General features: G+C 38.7%; 1 protein-coding gene across 1 annotated transcript; it reads left to right on the forward strand.

Moving 5' to 3' along the window:
- Positions 1-168: 168 nt before the first annotated feature.
- Positions 169-26,000, forward strand: LOC120526758 (C-type lectin domain family 4 member E-like). Its single transcript, XM_039749908.1, has 6 exons — positions 169-415; positions 4,316-4,417; positions 6,397-6,549; positions 10,672-10,823; positions 16,350-16,456; positions 25,114-26,000. The coding sequence occupies exons 1-6, from the start codon at positions 244-246 to the stop codon at positions 25,271-25,273; spliced, it is 846 nt and encodes a 281-aa protein (XP_039605842.1). The 5' UTR covers positions 169-243; the 3' UTR covers positions 25,274-26,000.
- Positions 26,001-27,020: the final 1,020 nt, after the last annotated feature.

The following is a 27,020-nucleotide window of genomic DNA, read 5'->3' on the forward strand; positions in this document are numbered from 1 at the left end:
GCATGTATAAGATGAAGAAGGATCTACTGTGAGGATCTCTCTGTTTCTGCTTTTCATCAAAATAAGAAAGTGAAATCCCCAAGTACTTCTTTACCCATCCTGTTTTCAGTGTGTCAGCCCACAGTGTTACAATTTTGCAGCTGTATAAAACTCTCACTTCCTCATGAAGACAATTAAGAATTCTGCAGCAATGTGTGACCTCTAAATTGTTCACATACATTCTCATCTCCCATAAAGCAGCAAATGCATTTAAAATCCAACAAAAGCTCCTTAATGGATGAGACAGAAGTAGAAAATGTCTATGAGAACACTTGCACTTATCTTTCTGCCAGCAAAACCAAAACCCCAACCAACACGGTGAACAGCTCTTCAGCAGAAGAAAGAGAACAAAGGCCAAGGCGTATCAGTCAGGCAGGTAAGTGTCTGTTAATCTGTAACCTCATTTTTTTGCTCCTTTTTTGTGTCAAAGGCCTATAACAGCGTTTCTCAACCTTTAAGTATTTGCGACCCGAGTTTTCATAACAGTTTTAATTGCGCCCCCCTAACATTTTTTTGAAAGGAGCCCACTAATACCAATTTGTTCTTTTTTAATTAATGATGTATCATAGATGCATATTTTATTATATCTACTTAACTTTTAACGACATTTATCAAACTCTATATTTATTTTTCTAGTATCAGAATGTAATTTTAAGTTAATTTGTTTTGGTTTCAATAGATGTATTTTTCATATTTTTGATTCTTGTTTTCTTTTTTCACATCTTCGCACCCCCGTTTTTGTTACTTCGCGCTCCCCAAGGGGGGCCCGTCCCACAGTTTGAGAACCACTGGCCTATAATGTTTTCTTGTCATTAACGTCCCAGTTTAATTGAAACTTTTATTGATAGTAGTGATGGTTAGCACTTCTGTATGACAGCTCCAGGTCACTGTGTGTGTAAATCTCCCACAGTTGCCATTGGCACATTCTACCTTCATGTAAGTTTTTCTCCAAAGGTATTTTTTTCATTTAAATCACAAATATATGCAGATTCTGAAAATTGGTGCAACTAAAGAAAAGCAGTATCTACTGATTAGGAGCTAGTCTATATTATATTTTATGAAAGGACAGGTAGTTAACCGTAGTCAGGAAAATAAGGCAAGGTGGATACCAGAAGGTCAAAAAAAAATCGTCAGAACCAAAATGCACACTCAAAGAATAGCAGTCAAAAAAGTTGCATTGTCAGTAATGTAAGAAAGTAAATCACATGAATCATCGAGTTTTATCTAATCTTGGATAGTGAATAAAGTCCCAAAGTGAATCTTTATACCATCGCGCAACATAACGTCAACAATTGCACACTTCTCAAATGTTCACTAATAATTACTGTGGCAATGAAGTACTCTAAAATCTCAATCATGGTGATGTCCATTAATGAAATAGAACAGCACCAAAAACGACAGTAAAAAATTATTAACTTTTGAATGAGGCACAACTGGAATCCTTTGGTTAAAAGCCCCAAAACATGGTAGTTTTGATTTTTACCTATGAATAAAAACTACGAAAAAAATAAGACTGCAGTGATCAACCACTGGGTCTCTTTTACTGACTGTAATATAATGCCAGAAGGAGGACTCAGCAGCAGTAATGTCAGGGTGGCCCCACCTCCTGGGGCTCCACTGACAAAGGACAAAAAATGGCAGCACAATTAAAGACATAGAGTTCAGATATTAAATTACACATAATAACATCACTGTGGTGGGCTGGCACCCTGCCCAGGGTTTGTTTCCTGCCTTGCGCCCTGTGTTGGCTCCAGCAGACCCCCGTGACCCTGTAGTTTGGAGATATAGCAGGTTGGATAATCGATGGATAACAACAACAGAAATAGGCAGCATTGTGGCACAGTAAGGGGACCAGGATTTGTGTCCCAGGTCCACACTGTATATAGTTTGCATGACCTCCTTGTGTTTGTGTGGGTTTCCTCTGGGGTGTTTCAGTTTCCACACAGTGTCCAAAAACAAGCAGGTTGGGTGGATTGTTGATACTAAATTGGTCTGAGTGTGTGGTTGGGGTTGCGTGTGTGTGTGTGTGTTTTGATTTCACCTTCTGGATTCTGTATTGGGACTTTTTGCTTAGATTTCCAGGCAACTCCATTTTTGTCTTTTCTACTCCACAGTGCTTATTTTTTTGTTTATAGCTTTTCTGAAGAATTGATCTTTTTATTTATAGAGATCCCGTGTTTATGCTCTTGTTGCCCTGTTTTGACGCCCCAAACCCATATCTAGTGGGTCTTGTGAGGAGTTATTGGGACTTTCATGCTTAGAAACTGTCAAGTACATAGCAGTCGGAAGAAGAGAGAACAGAGCAAGATAGAATGAGATAGAGAGAAGGAGGGATGAGAGGTAAAATGGAGTGTTGTGGTGCTTGAGCACATGACAGCAACACAGCATTCTTTAGGAAGGTCTAGGGCAGAGGTGTCGAACTCCAGTCCTGGAGGGCCGCAGTGGCTGCAGGTTTTCATTCTAACCATCTTCTTAATTAGTGGCCAGTTTTTGCTGCTAATGATTTCTTTTAATTAACTTGACTTTGGCCTTTTAGTTTGTTTTTCCTTAATTAGCAGCCAAACAATAACGAGACACAAAACGAGTTGCCACATGACCAGCTCACCTGTGCCCATCACAAAATATCTGAATATAAAGAAAGGTGAAGGTCTCAGTAAGGCTGATCTCTCAGGTCACCAAAACATTTTGACAGAAAAAAAACAGAAAATTAACAGTTTTGGAAACATCTGCTGTGGCAGAATGAGAGCAGCAACAAGCCATGAAATTAAATAACGGCTTAATTAACAGCAAGAATCAGCTTCTCATTAAGAGATTAGTTGGAGTGAATTTGGTTAGAGTTTGAAGCCCCAGTTTAGCTGGTCATCTGTTGGCTTGTTTCACATCTCATTTCTGTTTTGCTGCGATTTAATGAAGAAAAGAATCAATTCAGAGGACTGAATCCTTCTAACAGGGCTATTAAAATATGAATTAGCAGTGAAAACAGGTCACTGATTAGGGAAAGGGTGAGAATGAAAACCTGTAGCCACTGTGGCCCTCCAGGCTTAAAGTTTGACATCCCTGGTCTAGGGCATCTGCAGATGTTTATTTCATTAGTTTTTACTTTGTACTTTGATTTGTTGGTGTATATCCCATCCCACGAATGTTCTGTCTAAGAAATCTCCTTTTAGCTATTATTTTGACATCCTTGGTGTTGTTCTGAGCTCAGGGGAGACTCAGGAGCACCCTGTTTCCTTTTTTATATCACATCTTTCTAAAATGAACACACATTCTGTGTTTGTACATTCTGCAATGAAAGTAGTATAGTGCAGTTATTTTCATTTTTACATTTTGATCTGCCCTGTGGTCAAATTGACCGCAGAAAGTAACGTTTTAGAAAACTACAGTTTTATTATCAAAAGTAACTCTGTTGAAAAAGTACTGTTAATCACTATATTTTAACCAGCTATACAATTAAAAGTCTCAATTTGAATGAGAGTTCTTGAAGGATGGCGCCTCGCAGAATGCAGGCTCCGAAGCACATGTGCCATAAATATAATGCATTTCTTTGCGATGTCCACACTTGTGGCACACAACACATTTGGTTGTTGGTGACCGTTTGCACTAAGTGAATGGCATAATGTCCATGTAATGCTGACAGTTGTGACAAGTCATGTAGGTCCCTTGTGATGGTGAATCACCTTCAGGGCAGGTTTCCGCATCAGCTCCAGAACCTACAGGTTTCATTTCATCTAATTGATTGTCACTGTCATTATCATCATAGTATACATCTTGCAATAAATCTAGTTGTTTCAAAGCATCAGCAACCTTTTTTGCGACAACATAACTACTGACTGTCTATTTATGGTACTATTTAACATAAGCTCTTGTCAACAAAAAAAAAATCTATGGCTATCCACTTGATGGCAACACTGTGGTAGGTAACTAAAATGTGGCAGAAATGCTAACCAGCAAGCTGGCTGCATCCATAATGGCTGTATATTGAGGTACGAGTTCTCTCATATGTTGTGTCTTGACAGGCTGAATGATATACGACTTAACTCGTACCTCACATTCAAACTATTAAAGTCCTCAGTTATTGAATGTCACTCACCACTATTCAAAGTGCAAAAAAAATACACTATTTCTAATAGTTGTGTTTTATAAAGTAACTTAGGACAGCTTTCACCACAGAAAGGTGCTATATTTAATACAACAAATTTGATACCATGACTAGTCACATTAACAGCCATTATGAGCCCATGTGTTTTGTCTAATTCTTTTTTTTTTTTTTCTGTAGGTTACTGTGGTCTGTCTGCCTGCTCTTGCTGTTGGGTGGTGTCCACACTTGCTGTGTTGGTGGTCTTGGTTTTGATTGCCTTTGTAACGTTCTTTATACATGGTGAGTACAGCAGCGTGAAGTAATCTTTTGTGTTTTCAAAATAGAAGCATTTGTTTGTTGATGGCCCTGAGGATTTTGATTCATCTTCTCAATCATTTTAACACACACTGACTGCAGGACCATTTATTACCAGGTCCATGAATATATAATAAATAATGAATTCTATCAAAAATGTGTATAACAATTCTGAAGAACTATATATAAAACTGTATATAAAAATATAAAGAATGTATTAGAAAGCAATTATTTATTATGATCAGTAACTGTCAAAAATGTAAAGAAATTGTTAATTACTTAATTTTCTTAAATCTGCATTTGAATAAGAGTCTTTGAAGCATGGCACCTAGCAGAGTGCAGGCTTAGAAGCGCATGTGCCACAAATATAATGCATTTCTTTATGCTGTCCATGTTTGTTGCACATAACACATTTGGTAGTTGGTGACTGTTTGTGCTCAGTGGGTGGCAGAATGTCCATGTAGCACTGTGATGAAGAAACACCTTTGGGGCAGCTTTCCACATCAGCACCAGACCCTACAGCTCTACGTCATTCAATTGATTGTCACTATCTTGATCATTGTCGCTATCATCAAAATATTTATATTGCAACAAATTTAGGTGTTTGAAAGCATTGGCAGCTTTATACCTTTTTCATGGTAACATAACTATGGACTGTCTGTACTAATTTTTGAAAACTGTTGACACCAAAAAAAAATTCTATTAGTATCTACTAGATGGCAGCCCTATGGTAGGTAACTAAGATGCAGCAGAAAAGTTTGCCAGCAAGCTGCCTGCGTCTGCAGTGGCTGTTTACTGAGGTACGAGCTCTCTCATAGGTAGTGTCTGGAAAGGCTCAATGATGTATGACTTAACTCGTATCTCAGTTATCCTCTGTCATCCTCACAGCTTTTTATTTTTACCTTTTTAATTTAATTTTATTTAAGAAACAAAAATAGTAACCAAGTACAACTCCATCAAGTGAAACAGCATAGAAAGTACTATAGCTTGCTCCAAAGACACTTACAGTTCTTTGAATGAAAATGTATAGTTAAAATTGGTTAAGTCCCTAAAAAAAATCCAAGAAAGTGATATGCACTGGTCATGACAAGAGAGGTAAACAAAATGGGGAAAGAAATCACGGATATAGAGGTATTGGGATGGAGTGGAAGAGGAAGACCAAAGAGGAAGTGGATGGACTCTATGAAGGGGCATCTAAGGAAGAAAAGGTTGTCAGGTGAGTAAGGGTACAACAGACAAGAATTAAAGAGGACTGGCAAAATATTATAAACCCCCACACGAAAGTGGGAAATTCTTTGGAAAAAAAAAGAATAAGAAGAAGATGAATTGTTCCTAAATACTAAATTGTAAAAAATGAAGATGAAGTCCAGGCAGATCCTGGTATAAGGTAGAGTTCACTCATTTAGTTTGTAAAGCAAGTGGGGGAAGACAGAGCTGAATGCATGCATCCCTGTTGAATCTGCTTTCTTAATAGGCCTGGTGTGCCACTAAAGCCTAGCAGAATGGGTCCTTTAATGAGTCAAGCAACTGTGAGATGAAATTAGATGAGTTTTTGGGACTAAGATCCACCAGCTACTGTGGGAGTCAAAGGAGTCAACATGGATGAGAATCTTTGTTTGACTCCATTAGTCAACTGTTAGTACCATTAAGGTCATTCTTAGAACATAACAGATACCCATTTGAACATAAAGACCTAATAAAGAGATCAATCAGTATACAAATGTTTAAACATGCAAAAACTTTTGGAGGGTCTGCCAGAATCCATGCAAGAAATGTTCAGCATTATACCTGTAATAAAAATGAAACTTTAAAAGAACAATTTACTTAACGTAAGTTGTTTGTTTTTCTCTGGACCAAATGTACAGTATAACCTACAATGAGAACAGAATGAACCTGATTTAACACGAACCAAATGGTGTGTTATACAAATTTAAAATAACATGTCATATTTCCCTTTTTATCAGCTGAAAATAAATTCCAGCATGTGAAAAGGGAATACGAAAGCTTATCAGAGAATCAGTCCTTTGTAAATGAGGAGCTCAACCAGCTGAGGGGTAACTTCACCCGCTTGTCAGAAGAACACCTGGCTCTACAAACTACTTACAACACACTTTTAGGTAAGAACGTTATTGGTGTGTTTTTTTGAGAAATGAAATGTTAACATATAATTAAAATTTAAATTGCATTGAACAAGGTTTATATTTTCGACATAGATAGATAGATACTTTATTTTTACTTTATAAGACTTAAGAATTAATGTGAAGCATTAAAAACAATTATAAGGTAAACGCACCCAGGTAAAAATGTACTTTATTAGATATGCCTCCCGTTTTTGTTGTATCTCTGATTGTCTCATTACTTATTCTTTTTTTTTTTGTAACTCCACACATCCATTTTACCATTCTCATTTCTGCCACATCTAACTCCTTCTCCTGGACTCCTTTTACTGCCCATGTTTCAGCTCCATACATCATTGCTCATCTTACCTTGGTCACACTACACTCCCGGTACCTTTTTCCAATTGTTCCATCCACACTGTACTCAGTAGGTTATCTCTACATCTAGTTTTCCATGTTGAGCTACCACTGATCTTAGATATTTAAATATATCCACTCTCTTCAATCACTGTCCCTGCGGGCTAACTTGTGAATCCTGATCATCGTTAAACCTCATATATTCTGTCTTCTTCCTGTTTATCTTCAACCCTTTATCTTCCAAAGCCCTTCTTTATTCTACCAACTTCCTCTGTTCTGGTGCTACACAACACAATGTCTTCTGTAAAAAGCCTTTACAAGGAGGATTGGTCATTTATCCCATGACTCAACACATCCATAACTGGATCAAAAAGATAAGGACTTGAAGAAGATCCCTGGTGCAGTCATACTCTAACTGGGATCTTATCTGATACCCTCAACATTGCTTTTAACCCCATTTCCACATACATATCCTGGACAATCCTCACCTATCTCTAGTATTCCTTTCTTTCTCATGCACCTACAGACCTCTTGACGTGGCCCTCTATCGTAAGCCTTCTCCAAATCAATAAACACCATATGTAATCCTTTCTGTGATTTGAGATAAATTAAATTGAGATTAAGTTCTTTCTGTGACTACTGGAGAGTTAATAAGCAACAACAGTATACAGTTAAAAGAAAGTTATGTGATGAACTTCAGTGTATGTCTTCCGCAGAGCTTGTCTTCTATTGTTCGGTACGCTATTTGAGACGTGTTATTTAGCACATAATTTTCAGGAGTCTTCCAGTTAAATAATTATGGAAAATGCACCAGTACAAAAAAACAGCTATTGTCGACACTCTGCGATATTTTTTCCTGGAAAAAAATGTTTATGTGCAATGAAGGAAGTCCATGACTTCAGGGAATATATTGATACTTCTGGTTCATTTGAAAGTTTGAAGTATGAAATGTAAACTGAACTAACTGGAAATTGAAACAAAGCAACAAAACATCCTCTGATTCAAAACAAAGAAAATGGACTAGGAGTGTGAAAACGCCTTGAAAGTCAAGTGTTTTCCACTGTTATGGTCCAGTACAAGGTTACATGGAACTCTTATGGTCCAGCGCGAGATTCTGCAGTAGAAAGGTTATTATGGGCACACCCCAGGAAATAGGGGTCCTGTTACAGAGCAGAAGTTAAGCTTAGGTGAAGATTGGGCAGAACAGCTTGAAAAGGATTATAAAGGAAGGAGTGAACAATTGGCATTGGATTCTTGGGTGCACATCAACCCAACCTTTTAGTTGATAGTTGATATAATGTTTTGTCCTTCAAGATTGGCAATAGGTGAGTTATGTCTCTTGCTTAATAACCACATTGGGTTAATAGGGCCATCCTGAATCATCTCTGAATAACATTATCCTGTAATTGCTTAGTCTTTTGAAATGAGATCCAGAAACCACAGTCAAAAGAGGCCGTGTGAGGAGAACTTTCACTCTAGCTGAAGCAAAGTGTCAGTAAAAGAGGATGCTTGCAGCTGCAGCTTAAGCACAACACTTGTCAAAGACCATGTCAAAGCAACATAGGCATTGCCAGTCTATCCTACAGTCATTTTACCAGATTTTATTAGTATAAGAATAGAATGTCTATTAAAACCAAATAAATGGAGTTCAGTCAGTTAAACAAAGGTATTTAATTTATTCAATCAAAACCAAACAAAGAAAAGGCCCTTAAAAATGTGCCTGTTAAAGTTCATACCACATTCACATCGCAAACTTCTTGATTTCTAATTCCAGATAATTTAAACTTCCTCATTCCTATATGTAGACTTGGCATAATTTTAGTTGGCCTTCAGAAAAGTGGTGTCTTCAGCAAAAATTATTATTTTTACAGAGTCTTCATCAAAAATTCTGTTCATGTTATAATGAATAGAGAAGTAAAGGGAGGACACAATCATCTGGGACACATGTACAGAAAGAGAGGAGTCCACTGCTTCCTGCCAACATGGAAATTCAGCAGCCCATAACACAATAACTGCAGTCTTTGCTGTTAGTTTAATGTAAATCGTCGAAGGGTATAAATGTGTTAATGGCAATGTTGTAGTTTAATAAAGGGGATCCTACATAAATACTTGATGATGCTAGATGTTGGAGAATATCACAAAACCTCAGGGTCACAACCTCCTTAACTGATCCATTTACTTTTAAGGGAAGAGAGGTATAGGGCCTAAAGGCAGTTGCTGGAATAATTAGCAAAAGACTGGAATATGCAAAAAAAATTCAAACAGGCAATCACCTTTATTAGACCTGGAAAGATGGCAAGATTGGCAGCCAGATCTTCATCAAGCATCCTGGCCTCCATGAAGGACTGGCAGCTGTTGGTGGATCTTGAGCAATAACAGAACTTCCCCATCTAAATATTATCCATGACGATCCTCAGGCCCTACTTTGTTCTCTACTCCATGTCCTCCAAACAAGCAGTGCTGCTGAAGCTAACAGTCCCTTGGTAACAACGCTTGGAAGAACACTTTGAAAGTAAGCTTACCAAGTACGAGAGGCTGATCAGAGGGTTGAATGGAAGCAAGGTGTCTCTCAGTGGATGTAGGCTGCAAGGGCTTTGCAACTTGATCTTCAACTAAAGCCTTCAGTTATTTGAGCACTGAGGGAGAGAGGAAGAGGAGAGCCATCTGTAACACCACCAAAGTGGCAAATAGACCTTTAAGGTGGTTGTGGCTCAGTAAAAGAGAGCAAAGGGGACAAAAGCTTGTTAGCCAGCTGGACACAAGCTGGGGTCTAATAAGCCTCAGATGGGTCACCTGGTGGAAGGTGTATGATGTCGAAAGACCCGAAACATGCCTGAATCCAAGGTATATCACTGAAGATATGTCCAGTAGCATGACTAGATGAATTTTCATAGTTAGGAAGTGAGTGTGCATGCACATTAGGCAGAAAGTAAGTTATATAAATACATTTATTATTCATGAATGTTGAAGTCTGTAATTAATGAGGCAACAGAGCATTTTTGCGTTCTTAGAAACACTGTAATGATTTATTAAAAAAGCGCATTATTAAGTTTTATTAAGAGATAAATCAATAACCCGAATTCCATAAAGTTGAGAGTTTGAAGAGCAGGCGATGAAATAATTTAAATAGATCTAGCAGAGACACAGTCTGACCAGATATCAGACAACAGAGCCTTCTCAGTTTCCTGAAATGTGTTAAAAATGTATGTCCAATCATCACATTCAAAACGTATTCCTGTCTTACATCTCTGTTTACTGCTAGTATAAGATACTTTTCTTCTTCAATCTGTGATTTCTTAGCTCCAATCCTTTGATTTCAGCATTTATCCAATGCCAAGTAGATGTAATAAGCATTTCTCAACTTCTTTCAGAGCATTTGATTTTCTGTCACCACTTCCAGTTCATAGTGAATTAATGACCAGCACACTTACATTTTAATTTTATTACAAGTTGTGTTTTTTCGACAATCTGCTGAAGTCAGGAAAAATATTGCTACCTTGTCTTAATGTCAAAAAAAAAGAATCTTCCTCCCTTGGCTAGTGGAGCACTTTTTCCCTGAAATTTCACAAATTTAATGATCAAGACTCTTGAGAAACATTTTGCTACCTATCTTAACAAACACGTCTTAAAATGGCCTTATGATGAATGCTGCCAAAATAGGATCTGGTGTTCCGCAATCCTAAATTTTGAGCAGATTCAGTAATTAAGCAGTTGGAAGAGTAGATTATATACATATTAATGGGATGTTTTCTTTCTTTTTGATAGGTAAGAAGTGCTCGGTTTGTCCTCAGGATTGGCTGATTCATGGTAGATCATGTTACTACGTCTCAAATGATAAAAAGAATTGGTTTGAGAGTAAAGATGACTGCACAGCTAGAGGAGGGCATCTGGCAATAATCACAAATGAAAGGGAGCAGGTGAGATTTTTTTGGCTCCATACGCTAAAGAATATTTATTCAGGAAAGTCCTAGTGATCAATAAGGAGAAATTGAGTAACATTTCTGTGAAAAAAATGTTTTTTTTTTTCCAAATTTCATTTCTCCAAGCAGTATATATTGCTAAAACTATCAACATTTAGTTGAAATTCACAACACCACAGCTACAGTGACTTCATAAAACACTGTGATCATTTAAGGATGTGATCAAGCAGATCGCCTTCAGATTAAAATATCATGTACTTACTGACATCTAGTGGACAGTATGGGGAGTGCCTTCAGGATGATATTACAGTAAAAAAAAGGTCTTCATTTAGAGAATTGTGGGAATCTAGGACAAAGTTCCAAGTCATGTAGCTGAAGAGGAAAAAGAAATAAAACTCAACTAGGTATCTGAGCTATTAGCTCAAACAAATATGGTCACATCTTTTTTGTCAACTTTGTACTACATTCTTATGAAGATTAGATTAGATAAACTTTATTAATCCTATGAGGAAATCAGTTGCATACAACAGCAGAAACATAAAAAAGGAAAAAGACTCCAAGGACCAATCAATCAATCAATCCATCGATAAGTAAATTAATAAATAAAAGTAAACTTAACAAGTACATCGGGTGGAAGCATTGAATTGCCTGATAGCAGTGGGCAGAAAAGAGGTGGAAAGATCTTTTAGCTAAAATTGCTCCAAAAGAGTGCACCCTGCAGGTGATGGAGGAGATTTTTCACGATGGCATCCGATTTTACCACCATCCATTTTTCCACAACAGCTTCCAGTGTGCCCAGTGTTTGCCCTGTGATGGAACAGGTGTTCCTGATAAATTTGTTGAGGGATTGTGCTTCTTTTGAGCTCATATTGCTTCCTGAGCATAGAACACCACACTGGGTACTATGGACTGATAGAAAGAACATTTCCAGTAGCTTGCTGCACACATTAAAAGACTTGAGTCTCCTTAGCAAGTCCAGTCTGCCCTGGCCCTTCTTGTACAGCACTAATTAAATAAAAAAAGTTTAAAAAAAAGTCATTGTCCATCAAAATTTTGTTTAGAAAGCAAAGTATAACATAATAAAACCATTAAGTTCAATAGTTAAAGGAACAAATAAACTGCTCAAAAAAATTAAAGGAACGCTTTGAAAACATATAAGATCTCAATGGGAAAAAAATCCTGCTGGATATCTATACTGATACGGTCTTAGTAATGTGTTATGAATGAAAGAATGCCACATTGTTTGATGGAAATGAAAATTATCAACCTACAGAGGGCTGAATTCAAAGACACCCCAAAAATCAAAGTGAAAAAATGATGCGGCAGGCTAGTCCATTTTGCTGAAATTTCATTGCAGCAACTCCAAATCATACTCAGTAGTTTGTATGGTCACCATATGCTTGTATGCATGCCTGATAACGTCGGGGTTGCATGCTCCTAATGAGAGGACGTACTGTATGGTATCCTGGGGGGATCTCCTCCCAGATCTGGACCAGGTGCTCACTGAGCTCTTGGACAGTCTGAGGTGCAACCTGGTGGTGTCAGATGGACCGAAACATAATGTCCCAGAGGTGTTCTATTGGAGTGAGGTGAGGATGAGGGCCAGTCAATGTTATCAATTCGTTCATCCTCCAGGAACTGCCTGCATACTCTCACCACATGAGGCCGGGCATTGTCGTGCACCAGGAGGAACTCGGGACCCACTGCACCAGCAGAGGGTCTGACAATGGGTCCAAGGATTTCATCCCGATACCTAATAGCAGTCAAGGTGTTTTTGTCTAGCCTGTAGAGGTCTGTGCGTCCCTCCATTGATATGCCTCCCCAGACCATCACTGACCCACCACCAAACCAGTCATGCTGATGATGTTACAAGCAGCATAATGTTCTCCATGGCTTCTCCAGACTCTTTCAAGTTTGTCACATGCTCAGGATGAACCTGCTGTCATCTGTGAAAAACACAGGGCACCAGTGGTGGACCTGCCAATTCTGGTATTCTATGGCAAATGCCAATCGAGCTCCACGGTACCAGGCAGTGAGCACAGGGCCCACTAGGGGATGTCAGGCCTTCAGGCCACCCTCGTGAAGTCTGTTTCTGATTGTTTGGTCAGAGACACTCACACCAGTGGCCTGCTGGAGGTCATTTTGTAGGCTCTGGCACTGCTCTTCCTGTTCCTCCTTGGCCAAAGGAGCAAATACTGGTCCTGCTGATGGGTTAAGGACCCTCTACAGGCCTGTCCAGCTCTCCTAGAAAAGCTGCCTGCCTCCTGGAATCTCCTCAATGCCCCTGAAACTGTGCTGGGAGACACAGAAAACCTTCTGGCAATGGCATGTATTGATGTGCCTACCATCCTGGAGAAGTTGGCTACCTGTGACAGCTCTGTAGGGTCCAGGTATCACCTCATGCTATCAGTAGTGACACCGACCATAGCCAAATGCAAAATAAGTGAAAAAACAGTCAGAAAAGATGAGGAGGGAAAAACGTCAGTGACCTCCACCTGTTAAACCAGTCATTCCTGTTTTGGGGGTCTTCTCATTGTTGCCCCTCTAGTGCACCTGTTGCTAATTTCATTAACACCAAAGCAGCTGAAACTGATTAACAACCCCCTCTGCTGCTTAACTGACCAGATCAATAGCCCAAAAGTTTCATTGACTTGATGCTATACTCTTATTAAATAGTGTTCCTTTAGTTTTTTAAGCAGTGTATTGCACCATCATTTTGTCTTTTTTTTTGTTGTGCTCCATTTCCTACTAATGTTTGATTCTTTTTTCTTTTCGGTGATCTTTTTAAGACAGTAGTTACCCTACCAATTTCACCAAGTCTTGAAGTGTTCTTGCATGTTTCTGTTTAGCAGTGCTGCTGGTGAAGACTCCAGTTTTCCACTACCCTGAATTGGATTAAGTAAATCTGAAAAAGTTACAGGGCCTTTAGAAAGTATTCAGTTTTTATGCATTTTGTTATAGTGTAACCTTGTGTTAAAATAATTTAAATTCATTACTTCTCACATCAAACCACACTCAATATCCAAAATGACAAAGCAAAAACAGGATTGTTGGAATTTTTGCAGAAAAACTGAAATATCACATTGACACAAGTATTCAGACTTTTTGATATGACACATGAAATTTGATTCAGGTGTGCTTCCCATTCTATTGATCACCACTGAGATATTTGCACACCTTGTTTGGGGCCCACCAGTGGTTCACTTCAATTGATTGGACAGGGTTAGGAAAGGCACACATCGGTCTATTGGAGGTCCCACAATTGACCAAAAAACAAGTCATGAGGTCAAAGGGATTGCCCACAGAGCTCAGAGACAGGATTGTGTTGTGGCACATATCTGGAGAAGGATACACAAAAATTCTACAGCATTGAAGGTTCACAGGAGAACAGTGGACTCCATAATTCTTAAATAGAAGATGTTTGGAAAAAACACTACTCTTTTTAGAGATGGTTAACCAGTGAAATTGAACAATCATGAGAGAAGGGCCAAAACTGACCAAAAACCTAATGGTCACTCTAGTTGAGCTCCAGTGAAGGTGTGATGAGGTGGGAGAAACTTTCAGAAGGACAACCACCACTGCAATACTTCACTAATCTGATCTTTATAGCTGTGTGGCCAGAAGATATGTTAAAGCCTGCTTAGAATTTGAAAAAAGGTACCTAAAGGACTCTCAGACTATGAGAAACAACCTTCTCTAGTCTGATAAAACCAATGTCCTTGAGTGGCCCAGCAAGAGCCCGGACTTGAACCCAATCTAACATCTCTGGAGAGATCTGATAGTTATTGTCCACTGATGGTCTCCATGCAGCCTAACAGCCTGAGAAGGTCTGCATAGAAGAATGGCAGAAAGTCCCCAAATCCAGGTGTGTGAATCTTGTGTCAGCCCCAAGAAGACTCCAGACTGGAATCACAGTCACAACTAAGTGCGGAGCAAAGGGTCTGAATTCTTGTGGAAATGTGATATTTCAGTTTGTTCATTTTTAATAAATTTGCATAACATTCAACAATCCTGTTTTCCTTTTGTCATTCACACACTATTGAGTGTCATTTGATGAGAGAAAAATGAACTTTAAAGATTTTAGCACAAGGCTGCAATATAAAAAAAAACAGTAATGGCATATTACACGATAACATGCAGTGAATACACTTCACTTGAACATTCATAGTTTTCCTACTCTTTCTCTTGTGAACGCTGGCCCCGGCACAGACAGACGGACAACATATTTTGCACGCACACACCGTTTATTTACACTATATACAATTCACAAGTCAATATCACGTGCACTCACAAATCCCAGTGCTTCTCGCACCGACTTCCACCAATGACTGGAGGGAGGCGGCCCCTTTTATGGGAAACCGGATGATCTCCAGCTGCTTCCCGGCACTTAGTCTTGGCCACACCCCTGTGTGGCGGAAGTGCCGGCTGCGCACCCGGAAGCTGTCCGTGTGTCCCCTTTCGTCTTCCCCCCGGCACTTCCGCCACACCAGGGATCAATAGGCACTGGGGTGCCGCCTGGCGGTGGCCACGGGTCCCTACAAGGCTGGGCTTTCAAGCCCTCTACCCGTGGCCCCCAACATAACCAGGACGGACGCCCCCTCGCAGTCTGGAGGAGGCACAAGCCCTCCTCTCCTCCTCCTGGGCGTCCTGGCCGGGGCCGGGGACCACACTCTGTACATTTAGCATTCATTTGCTCAGAGGTTGATGCACTTGCTGCTTCCTGAGCAGCTCTTGTTTTCTCCACTCTAGTGGCCCACTTCTTCTCTTCTTTTTCGTCAGCATCTTTTCACATTAAAACTGATTAAATCAGTGTTTTTGTTGCAATTACTTAGTATGTTTTCTTAATTTTTCACTTAAGATTGCACTTAAGTCTTCAATCTGCCTCAAGAATGATTTAAGATATGAAGAGGTAGAGGAAGTGATGGCAAAGGTGGTAGGGATGAGAACGGTGCCCATACGCATGCGCCACATAGCTGCCCTGCTGGCTGCTGCCAAGAGTTGATTCTACAATAAAATAAAAATAAAAAAAGGAATAACCTTGGAGATCAATCATCACCCCAAAAGCAGATAGTAGACATCACATAGTATATGTGTACTAAATTTCAGGTCAATAGGTCAAACGGTTTGCAAGCTACAGGCGATTTAAAATCCTGGACAGACAAATGGACAGCCATGGTAGCATATTATATATAAAGATGTGTAAAAAATGAAGGTGTCTGAAGACTATCTGACTCCTTTGTACTTCAGTAAATTTATTAAGCCACACTCACAAAGACCAGAAACACATTGATTATTGATTCACCTCTGGCTACAATGAATATGCTTCATGTTTCAAGTGTTTATTGTGTTTTATTGTTTCAACTGGCTTACTATAAGTGAGTATGCCCAAAATGGCTGTCATCTCATTCAGGGCTGGTTCAGGCCTTGTGTATGAAGCTGTTGGGAAACTCGAGAGATCTTGAGAATAGATGGATTAATTGTAGTATCTTTGTCTTTATTATTTTGTTCTCTTTTCCTTGCCAGTCTTTTTTGAATGAAAATGTCCGCAATTCAGAGGTTTGGATTGGTCTCTCAGATTTAAAGGATGAAGGAAAGTGGGTTTGGGTAGACAACACAACTCCAGCCAAAAGGTGACATTTTATAATCTGTTTCATGTTGTCTTTCCTTTAAGTTATTCCACAAGTGAATGTTTCAATACCTTCTTTTCCGACTAATTCTGGCAATTTCATTTTCTCATCTTACTTATCCCTGTAAACACCTCTTACAGTGCTGTCCTCATTTTCTCCTCTTACTTATCCATGTAAACACCTCTTACAGTGCTGTCCTCATTTTTCTTTGCAATGTTTTCGCATGGTCCAAAAAATAATTGTCCTCATCTTGGTACATTTTGCTTTACCTCACAATAACTTCTACTTGAATGTATACAGGAAAGAACAGAGGAAAGACTCTCTGCTTATGATTAATGGAAGGCAGGGAAACTTTAGCTAATGTGTTCCTCAACATTGTGCAGCTGGCTCAATGAATTTATAACATAACATACCATAATATAATCAAACCAACTTGGCCCAATGTATAGGGCTAATTGTTGATCAACCTAAGACACACACACACACTCATTCACATCCTTGGGGATGGGGGAGAAAAATCACAGTACCCCATAAGAAAAGCATCTACATGCACATTTCATACTCAGGATGTAGAGGTGATGGAACCACTAGGGTCAAGAGGCCATAATACAATGCAATTCTTAGTGTTTTGGAAGAGCACGGATGCAAAGACTAAAACTGTTGAGTTTAAATTTGGTAAGGAAAATATTGAACAGATGTGGCAAAGTCTAAAAGGGATAAACTATGATAAGCTTTTAAGTGTGGAGACAGTTGAGGAGCAGTGGAAAATGCTTAAAAATTTTGAATTAGTAGGAAAATAAAAAAAAAACTCAACAGTGGTTTAATAAAGAGTTAAAAAAAGAAGCTGTAAAGGAACATAGCTGTTTAAGGCATATAACAGCAACTCCAATGGGAATGTTAGGGCTTGTGAAACTCGATAGCAACCATTAAAAAGGATATCAGGGAGGCTAAAGAGCAGTTAGAGGTGAACATAGCAGATAAGGTGACAGAGATCGTTTTGGTTTTTTAGTAGCTTGTGAAAGAGATTGATCTGTTATTTTAGTAGCAAAAGTACAGTCAAGAAGAAGGTGCATCAGAAACAGTAAATGATAATTAAAAAAATACAGACAGTGAAATAGCAGATGTTCTAAAATTGCTTCACATCTCTTCACATGTTATGAAGTAGGTAACCTCCCACTGGTAAAAGGAGCTACTATTGAGGTTCTGAATGATTTGGAAATTGCAGAAGGAGAAGAGCTGCTTAGATTAAAAAGGCTAAAATCAATTAAATCACCAGGATCAGATTATAAGTATCCTCAAGTGCACATCCAACATTAACATAAAAGTCCATTTACTCATAAGCCACACTAGAGGATCTGATGCTCACGCTTGACTCGCCACCCTTGTGAAGACACACTTACATGGGAATAAGTGAGTTGCGACACCAGAAAGGGTGAGAAACACTATATTATATTATTATAACACTGTATTAAGTAGTCTGAGTTGTCTTGTAAGATGTGCCTCATCCTGAAAAAAATTCAACCCACAGTCTCAACAGACTACTCTCTAGCATTCTGAAATGGTTGCGTTCAATTCTAATATCTTGGATGAAGGCTAAGGGACTGACCACTCATTATTAGGCTCATCAGTCCATTGGTATACTTTCTTGCATTTATTTTTATAATTCTGGTTTAGCTCCCTCTTCCCTTTTTGTTTTCCCAAATTGAAAATCTACACTCCCAAACTCATTTTTATGTCAATGTTTATGCAGCTGTTAAGGCATCTCTGTGTTGGAAATCAAGCTAGATTATGGTACCAAATAATGAACCAAAGGAAAGAAAGCAAGGCGGAGGACTTCAGCAGGAGAGTGAATGTTGCTAGACAATACAGCACAATTGCTGCACATTTTCTGACAGAAATGGCACACCTCAAGTCATATTTTTCATTTAGAATCATGCTGACAGACACTGACATAAACAATCAAACACCCTCATAAACCATCATCCCGACTTGTTTTGGTTCTCATGTCTACAAGTTTCCATGTACAGATACGGTACACGCAACATGTACATTAACAGTTACTGTCTTTTGCTTTGTATTTCTCTTCCTTGCCATCATGAGCTGATAAATTCAAGAACATCAGGCACTGAAAACAGCTTAAAGCAGTGTATCAGCCATCATGCTGTTGGTATACATGGTGGTCTATTATGTCACATACATTGTTTTTACTAATTTAATTCAAACAAAAAACTTTAATTGAGTCAGTTTTAACTGCAGTGTGAATGTAATCAAACTGAAGTTCTGCTTGTTAAACTGTATAGCACCAAAGGGGATATTTCATGGCCAGGGTCTGCCAGCTACTGATATCTCTTCAGCATTTCATAAAGCAAGTATTAAGAGGGTCTTTGAACTGTTTACTCTATAAGCCATTATTTAGTCTACACTTTCTGCTCAGCTCCTACTGGAGCATTTGTTGGAACATTGCATGATGTTTTTGTGTTTTACCACTTGTTACTTTGTGGTTTCTTTCATTTCAAAAAAAGATACACTGCATGAAAAAGTATTCTATGCCCAGAGCTGTAGGAGTAAATCTGCAATGTTAGAATAAATTAAAGAGCACCAAGACAGATAGAGTAGACCAATAGATTAATGTGAAATTCCATTTTGCATATTAGGAAATGTGATAAAATTGAGTTAGATAGATAGATAGTGTCGGAGATGGCTGGGGGGGCGACACAGCCCCAGACCATGTGGGGGCGACTGCCTTGGTACCTTTGGGGACCACGGGTACAGAGCTTTGAAGCTCAACCCTGTAGGGACCCGTGATCACCGCCAGGGGGCACACGTATGCCTTTGGAGCCCTGGACCTCAGCACTTCCGCCACACCCGGAAGTGCTGGAGGGAAGAGGAGTAGGTACACATGGAGTGCTTCCAGGGATGCAGCCAGCACTTCCGCCACACTGGGGAGTGCTGGTGCAAAATTGCCGGGAAGCACTTGGAGCACATCCAATGACTGGAGTCGGGAGAGAAGAGAGGACAAGGTCTGGGAGGAGAGACAAGGAGGCGGCCTGAAGAAGTGAGGCATTGTTGGTTGGCCAGGACTTTGGGGACTTTAGGGGTTTTTGTGGCACTATTGTAAATATGGACTTGTGTATTAAACATGTGTTGGGTGACATTGACGTGTCTGCCTCTCTGTGTTCGGGTCGGTTTCCACGATAGATAGATAGGTAGGTAGGTAGGTAAAGAGCAGCAAGATAGATAGAGTAGACCTAGATTAATGTGAAATTCCATTTTGCATATTAGGAAATGTGATAAAATTGTGATAGATAGATTTGACTAAAGTGTTCTCTTTCCAGTGAATTCTCAAGCATACGATATCTTTTTTTTTTTTTTTTAATTTTTATTAATTTTATTACAATCCATACAAAGCAATCAAGATTTACAAAAGAAAAATTGAGTTAAGAACAGATCGATCCCCACCCTGAGAGAGAGAGCAAGCCAAACGGCATTAAATTTAAGGCTTGTAAACATAACTAAATTAAAAACTCTCTGTGCTTTATGAACTTATTTTAAAATATTACTGATTAGATCCTGCCATGTTTTGAAAAAGGTCTGTACAGATCCTCTAACTGAGTATTTGATTTTTCCAATTTCAAATAATATAACACATCGGTTTCCCACTGACTTGAAAGAGGAGGGGTTGGGTTCTTCCAGTTTATCAGAATGAGTCTGCGTGCCAACAGTGTAGTGAATGCAATCACAATTTGTTTGTCTTTCTCCACTTTAAACCCCTCTGGAAGAACACCAAACACAGCTGTTAATGGGTTAGGAGGGATTGTGAGTCCAAGGCTGTCTGAGAGGTAATTAAAATTTTTGTCCAGAATAATGTTAATTTGGTGCAGGCCCAGAACATGTGACCTAGTGAGGCTGGGGCTTGGTTGCAACGTTCGCAGGTTAGATCATGTCCTGGAAACATTTTGGAGAGTTTTAGTCGAGACAGATGTGCTCGATATATAATTTTGAGTTGTATAATTGTATGCTTTGCATATGGAGCTTGAGTGAATTCTCTGCATTGCTACTTTCCACTCCTTTTCTGATATATTAATTGAGAGATCTTTTCCCAGTGTCCTCTTGGATCTTTGAAAGGAGGGATTGTAAAAGGATTTTATATATTGTAGAGATGGAGTCTAACTCCTTGAAATTGAGCAATAATTTTTCCAGCATGGATGAGGGTGCAAGATGAGGAAAATCTGGAAGGTTCTGTTTAACAAAGTTCCTGATTTGAAGATAGTGAAAGAAATGTGTAGCTGGAATGTTAAATTTGGAATGTAATTGTTCATAGGATGCAAAGACGTTGTCTATATAAAGATCTCTAAGCAAGTTAATTCCAAATTTTTCCAGATATTAAAACTGCATATGTTTGTGAAGGTTGAAAGAGGTGGTTCTCTTGCAGAGGTGCCACAGATAGAAGCTTCTCCGTCTTAAAATGCTTTCTACATTGGTTCCAGATTCTAAGTGAGTGGAGCACAATTGGGTTATTAGTGTATTGCCGATAACGTGTGTTTATTGGAGCACAGAGCAAGGAATACAAAGAAGTACTGCAGGATTTTACTTCTATTGCGGTCCATGCCTGTGTATGTTCTTCTATTTGTGTCCAGGTTCTTATCGCCTGTATATTTGCTGCCCAGTAATAAAACTGGAAGTTAGGTAGAGCCATGCCACCTTCTGCCTTTTGTCTTTGTAGGGTCGCTCTTTTGATGCGTGGATGTTTTGAATTCCAAATAAATGAGGTTATTGTTGAATCTAATTGCTTAAAGAATGATTTATTAATGTATATTGGGATGTTTTGAAATAAAAAAGGAGCTTAGGAAGAATATTCATCTTAACAGTGTTAATTCTTCCAGCTAGTGTGAGATGAAGGGTTGACCATCTATGCAAGTCTTGTTTAATTTTTTCCATGCAGACTGCGAAATTTTGTTGATAAAGAGCTTTATGTTTACTTGTGATGTTTACCCGAGGTATTTAAACTGTTCTGCAATGATAAAAGGAAGGGTATCTAATCTAATATTATATGCTTGAGAATTCACTGGAAAGAGTACACTTTTATTCAGATTAATTCTGAGACCAGAGATCTTTTGAAATTCTGTGAGTGCTGCTAAGACTGCAGGCACAGAATTTTCTGGGTCCATATATACAGTACCATGTCATCTGCATATAATGAGATTTTCTGTTCCAGTCCTTCTCTGCTAATCCCCTTTATCTGATCAGTATTTTGACAATGTATTGCCAGTGGTTCAATGGCAATGCAAACAGCAGTGGTGACAAGGGCATCCTTGTCTAGTGCCACGTTCTAGTTTAAAGTAGTCTGAGCAAATGTTGTTGATGCAAACTGAAGCTTCTGGGTTAGTATACAGTAATTTAATCCATGCACAAATGTTGGGCCAAACCCAAACTTCTCCAATGTAGTAAAAGGTATTTCCATTCAATCATGTCGAATGCTTTTCTGCATCCAATGATAATAATATTTCTGGGGTGTTTGATTTAGTTGGTGAGTATATTACATTAAACAGGCTCAAGATTTGAAGATAAGTGTCGGCCCCTAATAAATCCAGTTTGGTCTTGTGATATTACAGAGGGGAGCACTTTCTCCATCCTTCTAGCTATGATTTTAGAGAGTATTTTAACGTCATTATTCAGAAGTGAAATTGGTCTGTATGATGCACATTGTAATAAGTCCTTATTTTGTTTTGGAAAGACAGTGATTAGTGCTTGGCGAAAGGTTTGTGGAAGAGATTGGTTATCTCTGGCTTCTGTAAATGTTGCTAATAGGAGGGGAGCTAGCTGAGCGGAGAATTTCTTGTAAAACTCTGCAGGGTAGCCATCAGGGCCTGCTGCTTTTCCACCTTGGAGTGACTTTATAGCATCTAGTAATTCTGATAATGCCAGAGGTTTATCAAGTTCCTCCACACTAATAGCGTCTATTTGTGGTATCTGTAATGTATCCAGAAATGCATTAGATTGTGTATTGTCTTCTTTAAACTCAGTAGTATATAGGGATTTATAGTAGTCTCTGAAAGTGTGCATTATATTTTTGTGTTCGATGATTTTATCTCCATTAGTGTTAGTAATTACTGAGATTGCATTGCGCACTTCTTGCTTGTGAATTAGTTGAGCTAAAAGCTTATTAGCTTTCTCTCCATGTTCATAGTAATGATGTCTGGATTTGTAAATTAGTTGTTCAGTTTCTTTAGTTGTCAAGAGGTTTAATTCTGAATGTAGAGCCTGCCTCCTCCTATGTAGAGTCTCACTTGGTAGTCTGGCGTGTTCTTCATCTATTTTAGTAATTTCGCTTTTTATCTCTGAAGCATACAATATCAAATTGGACATCTTCCCTTTTATCATTGCAGATCAGTTTAAATACCTAGGGGTAAACATCACAAGTAAAAATAAAGCTCTTTATCAACAAAATTTCGCAGTAAGTGTGGAAAACATTAAGCAAGACTTGTATAGATGGTCAATCCTTCATCTCACTTTACCTGGAAGAATTAACGTTGTTAAGATGAATATCCTTCCTAAGCTTCTCTTTTTATTTCAAAACATTCCAGTATACAGGGTGGTCCAGATCTAGTTATGCAGATCCAGATTGTCTGAATGACTTTGATTCCAGTTCGGCGCAAAGATGATTCTTCATGTCGTTAGTTCACACACTTCTCGATGGTCCGGGATTTTTCGGGTGATTTTCTATGTAATAAACTTAATAAGTTATAGCGTAATGATAACTGCATAATTAGATCCGGACCATCCTATACATCAATAAATCATTTTTTAAGAAATTAGAATCAACCATAGCCTCATTTATTTGGAATTAAAAACATGCACGTATCCAAAGAGCGACCCTACAAAGACCTAAGGCAGAAGGTGGCATGACACTACTGTACCTAACTTTCAATTTTATTACTGGGCAGAAAACACACAAACTATAAAAACATGGACATGGACACAAATAGATGAACATACACAGGCTTGGTCCACAATAGAAATAAAATCCTGCAGCACTTCTTTATATTCCTTGCTTTGTGCCCCAATAAATGCAAGTTATCGCCAATATACTAACAACCCAATTGTGCTTCACTCACTCAGAATATGGAACCAAAGTAGGAAGTGTTTTAAGATGGAGAAGCTTTTATCTGTGGCACCTCTGCACGAGAACCACCTTTTTCCACCCTCTCAAACATATGCAGTTTTTAATGTCTGGAAAACTTTTGGGATTAAATCATTTAAGAGATTTGTACATAGACAAGTCTTTGCATCCTACGAACAATTACTTTACAAATTTAACTTTCCAGCAACACATTTCTTTCACTACCTTAAAATCAGAAACTTTGTTAAACAGAACCTGCCCGATTTTCCTCGCCTCATACCTCCCTCTATGCTGGAAAAAATAATTGCTCAGACAGCATTTCTGCAATATATAAAACCATTTTACAGTCCCTCCCTTTCAAAGATCCAAGAGGACAATGGGAAAAGGATATCTCACTCAACATCTCAGAAAAGGAGTGGAAGGTAGCAATGCAGAGAATTCACTGGAGCTCCATATGCACAAAGCATACAATTACTCAACTCAAAATTATATATGGAGCACATCTGTCTCGCTTAAAATTGTCCAAAATGTTTCCAGGACAGGATCCAACCTGTGAACGTTGCAATCAAGTTCCAGCCTCACTAGGCCACATGTTCTGGACCTGCACCAAATTAACATCATTCTGGACCAAAATCTTTAAATGCCTTTCAGACAGCCTTGGTGTCACAATCCCTCCTAATCAACTAACAGCTGTGTTTGGTGGGCTCACAGAGGAGCCTAAAGTTGAGAAGGACAAACAAATTGTAATCGCCTTTACTACACTATTAGCACGTAGACTTATCTTGCTCTGCTGGAAGAGTCCTAACTCTCCTCTTTTCAGTCAGTGGGTAACTGATGTTTTATACTATTTGAAATTGGAAAAAATCTAATTCTTATTTAGAGGATCTGTGCAGAACTTTATCAAAACCTGGCAGGATCCAATTTAATAACATTTTAAAATAAGCTTTTAAAGCACTGAGGAAGCAGATTCTCTCCCCATTTCTTTTTCTTCTGCATTTTTCTTTATTCACTTATTAATGCATCTCTTTACTTATTTTTACTAGCTTTACGTTTTACTCTGCTGGCCATGCTCTCTTTCTCAGGGGTGGAGGCTTATTTGTTTTCAATATTATTTTTGTAAAAATGTATCTATTTGTATGGAATGTTGTGTGATTACAATAAAATCATACATACATACAGTACATAACTGTCCTTGGGAGGTGTTCAAGGCATGGCCACCTGAGAAAGACATGAGGTAGTAATTAAATCTCTCGATTGTCCTGGTAGTGTCCAGAAGGGTCGGTAGAAGTTGTTGCAGATAAAGAGGCCTGGTCAGCCTTCAACAACATCTGGACAGGATGCCAGTCCATCACAGGCTACTACAACCCTCACCAGGAAAAGCAGAATGAAAATTAATGATTAGATAGATAGATAGATAGATAGATAGATAGATAGATAGATAGATAGATAGATAGATAGATAGATAGATAGATAGATATTTGTGAATCAACATCAAAATCAATAACTTTAACATAAGTTTTTTTTTTTTTTTTTCATTTAGCTACTGGAAAGACAGCGAGCCTGATGACTGGAAAGAGAAAAATCCAAATGGAGAGGATTGTGCCCATTTGAGACCGTGGATAGATCCCCCCAATACCTGGCATGATATATCTTGTGATACCAGCATGCAAAGAGTTTGTGAAAAAAATTACAGCTCTTGATGATTGACATGAGCATGGACTTTTAAACAATTGTTTGGTGTGATTTGCTTTCAACTTTTAAATATTATATTAAGTCAAATATGTTTGTATTGATAAATCTTTAAATTAGAAAAACTTTCACAAGATGAACTTTCCTTTTATCCTGTTGTACTCGATGAGATCTGGTATGCATGTTCAACTCAGAGAATACCGGGTCAGAACCAACATAAAGTAAGACCTTGGGTGTATTAATCACAGGCTGTGTGTCTCAAAGGACAATAGCAAGTATGACCTATAAGCAAAATGCTAAGTTGGTAGAGGGCTGAAGGACATCGGTCCTGCTTAGCTGGGATTGATAAAAAGGCACAGGGACGAACATGTGGGAGAAGTCAGCATCTTCACTATGATGTCGCATCGGTCTAACATAAGCAGAAGAATGGCATAAATTCAGAGTTATAGAGAAGCTCTAGACCCCTCTACCCCCAACCTAGTTTTCTGCCTTACTCCACCATTTCATCCAGCGACCATACCAGTTCAGGAGACTGATCAGCTTATTACAAAAAGCCACCTAGTAATTCAGGCACATTGGATGCCTAGACTCCTGGAAGAAGAGCTGCTATCCATCCAGGTTGTATTTGGTAGAATGTTTCCAACTCATTTTACTTTGCTTCTGTTTTAGGCACATTCCAATCATTAACTCAAGAGAATATGAATTTATGATGCATGAATAAAAGTATAAACCTTCTGCCTTGTTTGTTTTGGTGGTCTAACTTGTCACCTGGGTTTATAAGTAAAACAGAAAGGGGGAAGTATTTAGCCATTGTAGCAGTGAACCCTGAATGTTACCATAACTGGAGATTCAGATTGCATCTGCAACTTTGTGACAGGCTAACAAGGGTAAAACTACGAGGGAATATAGTGGGACATTTTGTTCATGTCTATGTAAGATTAGGGTCGCCATTGGGACCTTCTAAAATAAAACAACACTTAGCATCAAAAGTACTTTAAACACAACTAAAATATATTCTGGTAGAATTTGTATCACTGCTGCATTGTCACATGAAGTTCCAGATGTTCTTTTTAACTGCCTTGTTAAGGTGATTTTTTAATTTCCTTGTTAATGAACTTAGATATAGCACTTTTATTATTTTGCAGTATATTAAAAATTTCAGAGCTTCAAATTTCTCTCTAATTTGAAATTTGCCGGTGAGAAGGTGATGTTAAAAATGGAATTTATTAGATTTGGCCTGTCAAAGCACAGTCAAGGAACAAAGGTGAAGTGTTGGGGTCTGTGGCAGCCCCCGTTTAGTCTCAAAATTTGAAAAAAGGGAAAATAAAACTCAAAGATTTGTAAGGTCATTATGGTGGCTTACTCAGTTGGGCAAAAGAGCTTCTGGGGATATAGATATGGCATGCTTGGTTACGGTTTTACTACTGAACACTGACTTCCTGTCAGAGGTGGTCTTGAACTCTATCTAGACTTCTGAAAGTGATGTCACGGTTCCTCTTGATTTTCCTTATCTGTACTAAGTGATCCAATGCAGTTAACACTGGTGTGGCACTGCTGTCCATCCCTGTCATTCATGGAAATGCTCCCAGCTTCTGCTGGTCTAAACAACATATTAATTTTGTGTGGTGCAAAGTTATTTCTTTGTCCAGCCGGCCAACCTGTCTGTCCTTCTGGTAAGAAACTGACTGCCTGTTCTCCTCCCACAATAGATAGATAGATAGAAATTTTCTCATTTAAACTGCATGCATGTGAAAATGT

Source organism: Polypterus senegalus, chromosome 3 (assembly GCF_016835505.1).
Source record: "Polypterus senegalus isolate Bchr_013 chromosome 3, ASM1683550v1, whole genome shotgun sequence".
In the NCBI taxonomy this organism is placed as follows: Eukaryota; Metazoa; Chordata; class Cladistia; order Polypteriformes; family Polypteridae; genus Polypterus; species Polypterus senegalus.

Bases quoted from the DNA above. Each gene is read 5' to 3' on its own strand.
- LOC120526758 (XM_039749908.1), top strand. From the start codon at position 244: ATGCATTTAAAATCCAACAAAAGCTCCTTAATGGATGAGACAGAAGTA. The intron at 4,418-6,396 runs GTGAGTACAGCA...CCTTTTTATCAG, and splicing joins TGTAACGTTCTTTATACATG to CTGAAAATAAATTCCAGCAT. The intron at 10,824-16,349 runs GTGAGATTTTTT...TTTCCTTGCCAG, and splicing joins TCACAAATGAAAGGGAGCAG to TCTTTTTTGAATGAAAATGT.